A 12,419-nucleotide genomic window follows, 5' to 3' on the forward strand; every position below is an offset into this window, starting at 1 on the left:
GCCTACACAAGAGTTCCGGATATCGTTATCATGGATGCGTATGCTGCCATCAAGGTCATCGGCGAAGCTAAGACGCCATGGCCTAGGGACCACTACCCCATGCTGAGGACCGGAGCCCGACAGTTCAAGGCTGGCCATGAAGACAGATTTCGCCGCATCCTAGGTATATATGACATACACTATACTCACAATTTATCAATGTACTAATAGTAACACTATGTTGTAGGTCAAACCGCTCGATACATGCGGGATCTCAATGTTAGACATGCCTTTCTCTCCACATACAACGAGACGATATTCCTTCGAAAGTCTGAGACTACACTACGTAAGGAGTCTAGACCCTGGAGTACTCCCCTGTGGTCACATACAACGACCAGTTTGACCCCCAAAGGAGTGTTATCACAACGCGCCAATCTTGTCGTGTTCTTGTCGCCCGGCTAGTTTGTCTTGATGACTTGTCGGTGATGCTGGGTGGTTGGTTTTCCGCGCCGGAGAGCCTAGACCTGACATAACGAGAATACCTTTCCTTCCGGGCCGGCGAACGGTGGTTAGGTCTAGTTGACAGTAATGAAAGACCCAATGAGAAGAAACCGAGAAAACCACCAAAAAGGACCACCAAAAACACAATTAAAAAGACATCTAAAGAGACTATCTGAGAATACTACCATAAAAGTCTACTAAAAAAAGCCTTGACAATGCCGCATAAGCGCCGGACTTCCTTGTGTAAATATGTAGATAACTATGTATCAACCCAACCCTAGGCCCTACCAAGGTACATACATCCATATACAACATAACCCAAACCTAAACCTTCGCGGCCGGCGCAAACTTAGCCCTCATCTTATCCGCGACCAACTTCTCATCATAAATGAAATTAACACTGTCATGGGCAACAGTCGCCTCCGCCCAACGCTTAAACCTGGGAGTCTGCTCCAGCAAAGTCGACAACTTAGCAGAAACAAGCCCATGCTCAGGCTTAGCGAAGCTCAAAATCCTCAACAAGAACGATCCCGCCTGCACCTCCGCCAGCGTCAATTTCTCACTACCACCAAAGAACGGGCCCTTGCCCTCCGTGTCTGCCAGGAGCGGCTCGACCTCCTTCACGACGGCAGCGACCAGCTGCTCGGCGGCAGCATCACGCTCGGTGTCATCAGCGGCGCGAATACTCGCGAAGAATGGAGGGAGGACTTTGCTGAAGAAGGCGTCGACGAAGAAGTTGAGACGGGCGCGGTAGAGGGCATTTTCGGCTGGGGAGGATGGAGGAAGGAGGTGGCTTTGGTGGGCATCTGCGAGGAATTGGACGACGATGCCCGATTCGGTTATTATGGTTCCGTTGTAGGAGATTGTGGGGACGAGGCCGCGCTGTTGAGGTGGATGTTAGTATACAGTTTATAGTATATGAGGTGTAGTATGGATGTAGGTGTTGGGAAGAGTGCTTGTCACTTACTGGGTTGATCTCCAGATACCACGGCTCGCGAGGTGTGCTTAAGTCAATTGTGACTTCTTCATAGTCAAGGCCGAGTTCCTTGAGGGCGATGTGCGCGCGGTGGGCCCAGGGGCAGATGCGGTTGGTGTAGAGGATGATCTTTGGGGAGGACATTATGAATTGGTGTATTGTATGATTGTGTAGGAATAGAGGTCAGTAATGCAGGTTATATAGAAGAAGACACGCCATTGTAAAAGACATTGCGAAATGAGGGGTTGGATTAGTAAAATGCAATTGTTAATCAATCGCGAAATCGAGCGATTGATCCGTTAACTCCGAGCAGATGTGGGGGACTTGAAGAAACCACCGGGAATACATATCTTTGGTTATAAATCTACCTATATAATTATAGAGAAACTATTGCACCTTAATTAAGGTCCATCTTTGATAAAATTGGTCTAATTATGTACATACATTAAAGCGTGCACTATATGTGTCCGATATCTTCTGACCAAACCACCTTCAGCGGCGCTCATCCATCGGGGTATATAAGTGGTCTCAAGTGGCAAACGGATGTGTAGTACGTAAAAAGACCGGAAATGTGCTCTAAGAGCAAGAACACATTGACCGAGCCCGATGCGTCCAGCGACCGGTTCCACACGAATCAAGTGGAAGAAGATAATGAGAAAAAAATGTCAAAATAAGGAAAGTGACGAGATGACCGTCATAAAATGGGGGGGTATATCGAATACGAGTATAAAATGAGCATTGAGCCGATCGATGAGATCGTTCGGGAGGAGGATGGCCAGCCGGGGCGTAAAAAGCACTGGAAGACGGAACAGAAGGGATCAACACGCTGTCGTCAAGACGTAATTTTGCATGAAAACTGAGAATTGAGAACCGTGCTCAAACTTCCTCGTCTTCCTGGCCGCCGTCGATGATCTTGTGCCAGTGCTGCGGTAGACAGATACAGACCAAGGGGAAAGCCTTGATCTCGCCTGACGGCATGGGCGACGAAGCACCATGCATACGCGAGCCACTTGAGACACCACTGTCGCGCTGTTCGCGGTAATTCATGTCTTGGTCCTCAGCGCGCTCGGGGAGTCGCACACCCGTCGCCCAGCCATCATCCCAGATGCCAATCACCCTCAACATCTCGCCTCGGTCGAGTTCGAATTCGTCGCCCGCTCGTGGCGAGTACGCCCAAAGGACGGCAACTTTGTCGCCAGCGTGAATCTCATCTTGTGAGTAGTAGTCGCGGAAATAAGACAGCTGCTCAGATCGACCACTGGTAACTGCTTCGGGAGATGAGTATTGGTTCGTCGGACCGGACCGGGGCGAGCTGTCGCTTTCTAGTCCAGCCAGAACCGAGTTGCTCGAAAGCGAGCCGTGACGTTTCCCTGTCACTGGTGGGATTCTCTTGGACATAGCTCCTGGACTGGCGCCCATGCCTTCTGAGTCTGACGTATCGCTGTATTTGGCTCCGCTGCCGTACATCGCCGCGGAGGTACGCGAATATGCGGGCGATGATGTACTGGGCATTTCGCGCAGTGCAGACATCCGTGTGACTCGGCCTCCTGGGACCATATTGTACGATGTTGGGCTTGGGGGCTGCTGCATTGATGGCGATCCACCCTTTCTTTGTGGGTTTGGTTGGTTGAGTGCAGCTTCGCTCTGGGTCTCACGACGGCGGCGGCGCATGAAAATGCAAAAGAAGGCAAGGAGAGCAGCTAGAATGGCAGCTCCTACAATGGCGCCAATTACGATCCCAGCAATCGCGCCGCCCGACAAGCCATGGCTAGAATGTCCAGTGGGGGAAGGCGAGGGCGTAAGAGGTGGTAGAGTCACAGTCGGTACTGCGACACCGTCACAGCGACTCGTGGCGTTGGATTTTGAGCAGCAGCTATCGGTGCCGTTCGCACAAAAAGTGCAGAGACCAATGGTATTTGTCGCAAAGCCACAGTTGTCAGGCTCATTGGCAGCTCCTTTGACACAATCTCCAGAAAGGGCGTCGGATGGTTTTTCGCAGATGGTCAATTCGGCATAGATTAGGTCCGTGTAGTTCTTGTCGCTTTTGACGCACAAGTCTGTATTTGCCATGGTCTCCTGTTCACTTCGGGCCCAAAGCGCGCATGTGTCGACGCAAATTGGTACCGACTCATCGGTGGAAAGTTTGCAGTCGGATATGGAGCTTTGCACGACACTGCTGCACAAAACACTGGTTGTATACTGGGCATAGTAGTTGTTGGGCGCGCTCGAATTGATGCCTTGGCATCCCAGTAAGTCATCATACCTAGGAGCGTCTGTTAGTGACTCTTCTCCCGGTCCATTGGTGCCAACACATACTTTGTCGAGATATATGATCCACGGACATAGTCCTTTAATGAATTATCGAAATCCGTCAGATTCGATACGCTTTTAAGGAAAGGGCTAGCAGCGCACTGTTAGCGATTGGTTTTTCTTTCCATGCCTAATCGGGCGCGTTTCCACTTACAAGCTCGCATATAGACTGGAACTGGTTGAAATGGACGAGCTACTCCAGGCAGGACAGGCAGTTGACCCCGAGAGGGAAATGCAGTTCGACATGTCGGGCAATATTGGCGGGCTGGCCTTATAAATGGACCCCTTTGGGTTATACCGGCGCGGAATGTGTCAATTGCGATCGAGAATGTTCTAGGCGTTATGCGAATCGGATAATCGAATTAGAGAATTCGATAAAATGGTCGACCCCAGGTCGAAACGGTCCCAAGCTCGAGAAGAAGAAGAAGAAAAACGCGTGAAAGGCAGGTAAACGAGTGACTCGGGGTTTCTGCCCGGAAGGAAAGGTCAACCGAGCCCCGTAGGCCTGAATTCGAAAAAGACGAAAGAGATGACAAGACGAAGTTCTAAGATTGGAAAGACAAGATTAGACCGAGATGGTCTGGGCTTGTGGGTAACAGGGGCTAGGGAGATGAACTGCTGGGAATAAGGGCAATTATGAAACACGGAGAACAGGCATAATCGGCTGTACAGGTTCAGACGCTAAACTCAATGCTATCTTCTGTAGAGATTTACTCCGTATAAAAGACAATATCATAAAAGGGGGTGGGGGGAGGGGGGAGGAGGTAATTCCGCGTTGTTTACCTTTTTCTCTCTTTATTCTTCGAACTCTTTTGGGTATCAAAATCCAATTGGGACTGAAATTTCTACATATGGGAGTACTTTGTATATTATTGTATAAAATACCACAATGACAACGGTTATCAAAGTCAGTTATGATTGGCAATGTCTGTCAAATTCTGACCGGTCCCTCTGTTCATCACCAACCTCGCTAGTGACCCCTTAGCGGCTCAGACAAGTCGATCGCTATCTCTTGCCGTCTGGAAAAACTCGACTCGGGAATACTATTACCAGGCTCTGGAGCTTAACATTTATTTCCCGATTTCCCTTGCATCCTGCGCAGAATTTGGCAATAGATGTAGCACATTTAAACGTTGTATGTGAGCTATCGGTTGAGAATGTGAGGGACTGATATGCACTTGGTACGGAATATGGGGGACAGGTACAGGGTACCCGGTCGCAGGCAGCAGGTACCCGCCAGCCACATGTACCAGGTACTTACAAACTTAGTACATATTAGTCAAAGCTGCCCCCCGCTTGGGCAGATATCTGACAAGTCTGATTTGTATAGATCATCAAATCAGTAAATGGACACCTTACCTAGAAATAGCTATAAATTGTGTATTGTAGAAAGTCATAGTTACAATAACTAACTAGTTAGTTATTTCTGTACGATGTACGATGTACAATGTAGGGCTCAGGCGAATTATATAGGTCATGTGACCATTGACATCATCTGATCTGGACCAGGCTGCCATCAGCGACTCGTCCAACCTGTGGAAAACCTCTGACCATTACCACAAATTCCCACTCTCTTAGATACAACTCACATTTCTTTATCAGATCTCAGAGACACGGTGAGCCATGTGCAGCTCCGACATTTTCCTAGCGGTACTCGCCGTCTTCTTCCCACCTATCGCAGGTAAGTCCAAACCCGCAAACCAACACCCCCACACTCGGTAGTGCCAATGCTAACCAAACCCTTGCATCAACAGTCTGGGTCAAGACCGGATTCTGCACTGCAGACTCGATAATCAATATAACCCTCACCCTACTCTGCTTCTTCCCGGGCCTCATCCACGCATGGTACATCATCCTCAAGTACCCGGAGCAAAACGATGATGATGTAGCCTACGAGCCCATCCCCGGTGGCGGGAGTCGGCGTCGCGATCTGGAGAACGGAACCGTTACCTACTACTACGTCTCACGCCAGCCCCAGCGCGGATATGGCACAGTCGACACTCAAGGCCAGCAGGCGCCTGCTCCGGCGAACAAACCACACAACCGGAATGAAGAAAGTGGGAATGCTGGGAGCAGCAGCGCACCCCCACCACCCACTTATGCTGAGGCTGTGAAGGGTGACAATAAGTTGCAGAGTCAGGAATGAGAATGAGGCTAGACTCGTTGGCTGTGCTTGTGGGTGGCGTCCTCGGCTTGCCATTGTCTCATCGCGTCACTTTGTTCCGGACCCGGTTGTACTATCCATACCCCTCCGCTCTGCTGTTCTTGTAAACGCTCTTCTTAAGAACTGCATCGTTATATTATGACTGATGAAGGAATGTTCTATGTAATTCTGAGTTTTTGATTTTGTTCGCTCGTTGTGTATCTTCTTGGATTGTATGTTCTTTATAAGGCTCGGATGCGTCATACTATACCAGTACTTTTTATCCTAGCCTTGGAGGCATTTAGCGCTAACTGGGTCTTTTGTTCGACAACTCCTAGATATAAAATATTCTGAAAACCCTACATAAATAATTCCAATGTTGACAAGATATCATCTGCTTTGGACTTCTTGTAGACTCTGTCCATCGGCATTTCAGTCCATGGACAGTATAGATGATCTCGACAATCGATATATCGCTAGTTTTCGAGCCGAAAAAGTAGCGTCGATACATAGCTGACTTCCTACATATGTAGTACCTCTAGCGGTAATGCCTGACCATCGCTGTTTCTAGCTCCATGGTGTCAAGTATCGATACCCAGATATGACCCAGATATGTTAGCATGGCTAAACTGATATGTGTATGTATGGACTTAGTTTTGATAAGGTGCCTTTGGACATAGCCATTATGACAATCCTTGACTCCTTGTCTTTTTCTTTCTACTTCTTTGAAATACAGTGCTCTCATTGACTTCAAATTCGTGTGCAATTTGGTGGGCTTTCTTTTACAATCGCTGGGCATTTATCCTTAGCTTGTTGGAATTTGCCTGATGTACATTATTGGAAAGGTTTGGCGAAGAACATCCATGCCGCACTAGAAGGTATGGTTCTGTAAAAAAATAAAAAGGAGTCTCAGGTCTCATGATAAGCACAAACTACCTACGTATCGGATTTCCTATGCCACGGCTTGGCCTTAGTATTTAAGAGAATCGACAGACTGATATTACGCAGAAGTGAGCCTATTTTTGACTAGAAGTGAGAAGAGTGCACGAACTATACGGCCTCCGGATGGCTGCGACTGAGCCTAAACAGTATATTTGAACATGATAGGAAACGCCAACGGCGCCATTTCATGAGGTTTTTTTGGTTCGAGATAAGAGGAAAAGGCATAATGTCTTACTATTCAATGCGTAGTCAACTCCTTAGCCTTATGCTAGGCACTGAGTACATATTATCCAACATGAGATGAGTTCTTTGGCTAGATATTATACGGTATGAGTTTTGAGTTTGCAGCATACACTGCTGTTATGGTTAGCCATGGGGTCGATATGATTATGTATTTTGACAAGTTTTTTTTTGTTATGGATACAGAGTATAAGAGGTAGGCAGTCGGTTTCGAGAGCTATGGAGGGTTGGGAAGCATGAAATTATCGAAAGTAGTTTTTCAAAGGGCATGTGGCCTCTCTTATTTGCTCTCAGCCTGTGTCTGCTCTCGATATATATTTTCTTTCTCTCTTACCCTCCAGATATTTTTCTAGAGCTTCAGTATTTTGGCTCTTATTGTCATTTTTGGCATGTGTTTTGTAGTCGGAGCTATGGGTGTTGTTGGCAGACCAAATCCGAGGAAGTGAGAAAACCTAGGAAAAACCGTTTCACTAATAAGTCAGAACATTAAATACGATTTGCCCAATATATAGTACACTACACAATAGAACATTTCAAGGTTATATTCATAGAAATTTGTTGCAATGACTTGCTGCAATCTGATAAGGCTATCCGAGGCCAAGTCCCGTCCCGAGATGATCCTCACCCGGACACTCTTTGCACCACCACCACTTCCTGCCACGAGCCTGTGGCCCTTGTTTTGGCCATGCAGTCTATGCCACAGCTGCTTAGGCAATCACTCCGGTCAAGCATCCAACTCACAAGCACGTCCTCACCAGTGCGAGCGCACTTCCGCCCTGCATTCTCCATTAGCCCGACTCCGCGGAGCTTCTCCGCCTGCGTACAATGTCAATTCCGCCGACAGCCAGGCATATATGCGGCGTTCAATGACCGAGAGAAGTTCTCCACTGATACCGAGAGGTTAATCAAGGAAAAGGAGAAGGAACTGGCCGACCTGGAGCTCGCCTCGCGCGACCCGGTCCCGATCCCGGGTGTGGAGGCGGGCAGTTCTCTCGATTCGGTGCCTCCTGCCACAGAGACCGATCAAACTACCGCACAACCACAACTACAAACAAAGGAGAATGAAAAGGAGCAGTCGGTTTCACAGGACGAAGATGCTAGCTCCGCTGACACGAGGAGCGGAGGCCTGCCCTCGTACTTGGAAAGCCGTCGGTCAAAATGGTCCAAGCAGTTCACCACAGTGATGGACAATGTGCAATCCAATGTTTTCGTCGCGGGTCAGCGTTTAAATGACCTGACTGGATACTCCAGCATCGAAGCTTTGAAGAACGATATCCAGTTCCACGGTATGTAGCATACATAGCACACAGCCCCCGCCAAACCCAAGACACTAATCCCAAGAAATCATCCAGAAACCCGACTCCGCACCGCACGAGCGAAGGTCAAGCAAGCGAAAGAAGAATACGCCGCAGCGATTAACCGCCGCTCAACCTCCCAACGCGAAGTAAACGAGCTCCTCCAACGCAAGCACGCCTGGTCCTCAACAGACCTGGAGCGATTCACCCTCCTCTACCGCAACGACCACACAAACGAGGTCGCCGAGACCGAGACCTCACACACCCTATCCGCGGCAGAGCGCGAAGCCGAAGAGTCAGCCGCGCAACTGAGCAAGAGCATCCTCTCGCGATACCACGAGGAGCAAGTCTGGTCCGACAAGATCCGCCGCATGTCGACATGGGGAACCTGGGGCCTGATGGGCGTGAACGTCCTGCTATTCCTTGTCTTCCAGATTCTCGTTGAGCCGTGGCGTCGGAAGCGACTCGTCAAGGGTTTCGAGGATAAGGTCGTTGAAGCTTTGGAGAAAGACAAGGTCCAGAACCGGGCTATTTTTGCTGAGAACGCTGTTTCGATGTCGGCACTGCCGAATACCACCACCCTCCCTGAGGTTATTGATTCTACCGACGAGAACTTAATTGAGACTCCTCCTTCTCTTTTGATTGAACCGAAGCTTGCTGCGACGGAGATGGATGCATCCACTACGGGGTCTATTGTCTCGGTGACCGATGCTAATGTCGCCCAGTCTCTCCAGACCCGTCTCTCGAACATTACTTCGCCGGTTCTGTCAGTCGAGTACTGGAGGCAGGTGGCTAGCGAGTTCTTCAGCGATCGCAGCATTGCTGTCTCCCAATACGATCTCACTACTGCGGCTCTCCAAAGTGCAGCAGCTGGTGCAGCTGTGACGGGCCTACTCTTCGCCCTGATCGGATCTCGGTAAAGAAATCATTTCATTAGAGCATGTTATATTGCATTGCCAGCGAGAACTGAACATGTTCTGGTTCATGTTTGGTCTTGTCATTTTGATAACTTGCCCTTTTGTTGGGGCGGTTATACTTGTACATACAATTGAGAAAATTAGACAAGCAGTTGGATATAACCTTGGAATCAAGTTTAGTGTATGATTACTGGAGCATTGTCTGGAAGGCGAGTATATATCAAAATAGCGAAGCATTGGCATTGTTGCGTTTACAAGACAACCAAGGAAGCGTTGATCTAGAACAAAGGAAATAACATGACTAGGTGATACACTAAATAAAGAACATATGTACTTAAGGAGACCATAGGACATCCTCTGAACTCCACAGCTCGTGTGTTTGCCATGGAGAAAGACCAAGATCCAGGAAGATACAGACAAAGGAAGAAAAAGGCTCATTTTTTTGTCCATATTAAAACACAGGTCTCTTAATCTTGACAAGACACACGGCCGCTCTGTCTAAAAAAAGGGAAAAAACACACACACACAAGCACATACACAGATAGATAGGACACACAATCCGTCCATCTTATCTCATCGACACATCTAATGAGACAATCCGCCCGTTGGCGGCGATCAAAAAAGGGTGTATTCTAAATTCGCTTAACCGATAACCAGGGTCTCATCCTCGGGGAAGCTGTAGGTGGGAACCTCCAAGTTCAGAGGGGCAGGACCCCTGCGAATACGGCCGGAGATATCGTAGTGGGAACCGTGGCAGGGGCAGAACCAGCCGCCGTAGTCACCGGCCTCACCGATGGGGACACAACCCAAGTGGGTGCAGACACCTGTAGGGAGGAAGGAGGGTTAGAATGTTGCAGCTTGTTTGCGAATCGCATGTTCACTTACCGAGCATGACGAGCCACTCGGGACGCTGGACACGGTCCTCATCGGGCTGGGGGTCACGGAGACCCTCCCACTTAGCCTCACGGGCCTCATCGATCTCGCCCTGGGTGCGGTGACGGATGAAGACGGGCTTACCACGCCACTTGATGATGACCTGTTGGAAAGGGTGTTAGATAGGGATACTGGGTACTGGAATGTATCGGATGAGGTGACGAAGGGAAACACATACGTTCTTGCCCTCGGGGATGGCACCGAGAGAGATCTCGACCTTGGCCTGGGCCAGGACATCGGCGGAGGCGGACATGTTGACCAGGAAATCTGGAGAGAAAGAGTAACATCAGTCGTGTGTTCAAAGTTGCCCGAATTTCCCCGAATTATTCAATAATCATGTCCAATCGCTGTATTCCATGCCAATGTTGTTTCCCATCTCTTTCTGATTCGAATGTTTGACAAAAACCTACCCTGGACAGTAGCCTTGGCACCGACAGCGGTCGCCAGACCGAGGGAGCCGGCCATGAAGTAGGAGAAGACCTGGTTGGAGCGGGGCGAGTTGTTGGACTTGTACTTGCTGAAGTTGGGGATCTTCAGGGTCGAGCCACGCTCGTTAGCGCTGGCGAAGGGAGATTCGAAGGACGACTTCGCATCGGCAACTCCCCTCCGCTGCTGGCAGGAGGTGACGGCGGCGCGGGAGGTGGGCAGCTGCTGCCGAGCGACGGTGCGCAGCAGAGTGCTGGAAGCGGAGGAGAGCGACATTGTGAGGGCAATTGACCACGGAGGGAATTGAGCCGCGAGTGGGTGGAGAGCGAGGTGAGGATAGAGGGTGGATGAAGTCGGAAGTTGAAGTTGGAGCCAGAGCTTTCGCTAGCGATCGGAATCACGGGGCCTGTCATTGGCTGATCAGTTCCCGTTCACTCCCTAACAAGAAACATCCAACAACTTCTATACTATTGGAATATAAGTATATTTATGTTATTTCCTTGATAGATATCGATGGTATTGATTAATTATTCATGTTTCTGCTAAAATTTGACTCGTCAATTGTATACTATCTCGTTTTCGTTTTTGACAATATCTAACCCAACCCAATGCGACCATACAAATCCCAAAACCAATGCGCAAGGAAACCCATAATTAGAAAACTCCTATGCAAACAACAAGATTAAAACAAAAAGGGACAATATAGCGCAATCAATCTTGCATTTCCACATCATGGTCATGGGTAGCCTTGGGCTCGACTGTCCGGTCCGCAATCAACGCGCTTACAGGGAGCCGAGGAACCGACGGAGATGTTGTCTTCGAATCTTCTCCTTGTGGGGTGGCATCTCCCATACCTGTGCCATTTTCTTGTGCTGGAGGTGCACTGGTACCGTTGAGAGTACGCTGGCCCTTCTCCATGGCGCCTTGATTCGCCGCATCCTTCGCCTTCTTCTCCTTGAATTGTTTGTAGGTTGTAGTTTTAGGGATCACGTCAGAAAGGAATTCGAGATTGTCGGTGTGTGATACCGCCGAAGCTATTGCACGTTAGCATGCTGTCCGACCTCTTGCCAACCGTAGGCGCAATAGGCGTAACCAACCGAGATCTTTGTACTGGACGGTCTTGCGTGGCTTTCGCTCGGATTTGACCACGTTGTGCCCTTGCTCAGCAAGATATTGGATGAACATCTCCTAGATTCAGCATTAGTCGATGTTCGAGGTATTTAGGTAGAGGGCGTGGCGTACGGTAGCCATTGCGATGACGAAGGTCGCGTTGTTCGAGCATTGTACGATATCCTCGTCCAACTGAATAATTTTCTTAATTCGAGCAACTATAGAAAGGTGTTAGTATGTCAACCCAAAGTAATAGTAGGGTCTGGAACTTACTCGGAAGTGCGCTCTGTCCGGTGATCTCATCCGGTTCTCCCACAGTCTTTGGAGCCATGGTGTTTAATTCTGGTGGGATAAAGTATTGGCAGAACAAAGTTATACAATTTGCAGCATGCGCCAGTCAAATAATCTCGTTGTAGAAGCAAGTGGGCGCAAAGCGTGGAGTCGAGAAAGAGTAAAACGCGTGGCCGCGTTATCTCAGGAGGCTCTCCGTTATCGATCCATGGATACTTGGCGACTTCGCTTTGTCACATCATCTACTTTTAAGAGCTCCATTCACCCCCGTCTTCTGAATTGTTGCTTATAGGGTGTTGAAGAAGCACCCCAGGGGGATCCGACTTCGAATTCGAGAGTTCATCTTCTCACAGCGA

General features: G+C 49.0%; 7 protein-coding genes across 7 annotated transcripts; 3 read left to right on the top strand and 4 right to left on the bottom strand.

The window, feature by feature from the left end:
* Positions 1-30: 30 nt before the first annotated feature.
* Positions 31-441, top strand: N7471_006436 (uncharacterized protein; the record flags this gene model as incomplete). Its single annotated transcript, XM_057279155.1, has 2 exons — positions 31-163; positions 227-441. The coding sequence occupies 2 exons, from the start codon at positions 31-33 to the stop codon at positions 439-441; spliced, it is 348 nt and encodes a 115-aa protein (XP_057138765.1).
* Positions 442-804: 363 nt separating this feature from the next.
* On the bottom strand, positions 805-1,600 carry N7471_006437 (glutathione S-transferase family protein; the record flags this gene model as incomplete). Its single annotated transcript, XM_057279156.1, has 2 exons — positions 805-1,362; positions 1,448-1,600. The coding sequence occupies 2 exons, from the start codon at positions 1,598-1,600 to the stop codon at positions 805-807; spliced, it is 711 nt and encodes a 236-aa protein (XP_057138766.1).
* Positions 1,601-2,332: 732 nt separating this feature from the next.
* N7471_006438 (SH3 domain protein) lies at positions 2,333-4,012 on the bottom strand (the record flags this gene model as incomplete). The annotated part of the gene is made up of 3 exons (XM_057279157.1): positions 2,333-3,719; positions 3,773-3,856; positions 3,921-4,012. The coding sequence occupies 3 exons, from the start codon at positions 4,010-4,012 to the stop codon at positions 2,333-2,335; spliced, it is 1,563 nt and encodes a 520-aa protein (XP_057138767.1).
* Positions 4,013-5,389: 1,377 nt separating this feature from the next.
* On the top strand, positions 5,390-5,912 carry N7471_006439 (putative stress response RCI peptide; the record flags this gene model as incomplete). The annotated part of the gene is made up of 2 exons (XM_057279158.1): positions 5,390-5,447; positions 5,521-5,912. The coding sequence occupies 2 exons, from the start codon at positions 5,390-5,392 to the stop codon at positions 5,910-5,912; spliced, it is 450 nt and encodes a 149-aa protein (XP_057138768.1).
* A 1,864-nt stretch (positions 5,913-7,776) lies between these two features.
* On the top strand, positions 7,777-9,306 carry she9 (putative mitochondrion biogenesis protein (She9); the record flags this gene model as incomplete). The annotated part of the gene is made up of 2 exons (XM_057279159.1): positions 7,777-8,377; positions 8,444-9,306. The coding sequence occupies 2 exons, from the start codon at positions 7,777-7,779 to the stop codon at positions 9,304-9,306; spliced, it is 1,464 nt and encodes a 487-aa protein (XP_057138769.1).
* A 639-nt stretch (positions 9,307-9,945) lies between these two features.
* Positions 9,946-10,938, bottom strand: rip1 (ubiquinol--cytochrome-c reductase catalytic subunit RIP1; the record flags this gene model as incomplete). Its single annotated transcript, XM_057279160.1, has 4 exons — positions 9,946-10,127; positions 10,189-10,339; positions 10,415-10,503; positions 10,647-10,938. The coding sequence occupies 4 exons, from the start codon at positions 10,936-10,938 to the stop codon at positions 9,946-9,948; spliced, it is 714 nt and encodes a 237-aa protein (XP_057138770.1).
* A 435-nt stretch (positions 10,939-11,373) lies between these two features.
* Positions 11,374-12,103, bottom strand: N7471_006442 (histone-fold domain-containing protein; the record flags this gene model as incomplete). Its single annotated transcript, XM_057279161.1, has 4 exons — positions 11,374-11,696; positions 11,760-11,850; positions 11,905-11,990; positions 12,046-12,103. 4 exons carry the CDS (start codon positions 12,101-12,103, stop codon positions 11,374-11,376), a joined length of 558 nt encoding a protein of 185 aa, XP_057138771.1.
* Between the last annotated feature and the right edge of the window lie 316 nt (positions 12,104-12,419).

This window comes from Penicillium samsonianum (genome assembly GCF_028829775.1).
Source record: "Penicillium samsonianum strain IBT 33392 chromosome Unknown utg000003l_segment0_segment0, whole genome shotgun sequence".
Lineage (NCBI taxonomy): Eukaryota > Fungi > Ascomycota > Eurotiomycetes > Eurotiales > Aspergillaceae > Penicillium > Penicillium samsonianum.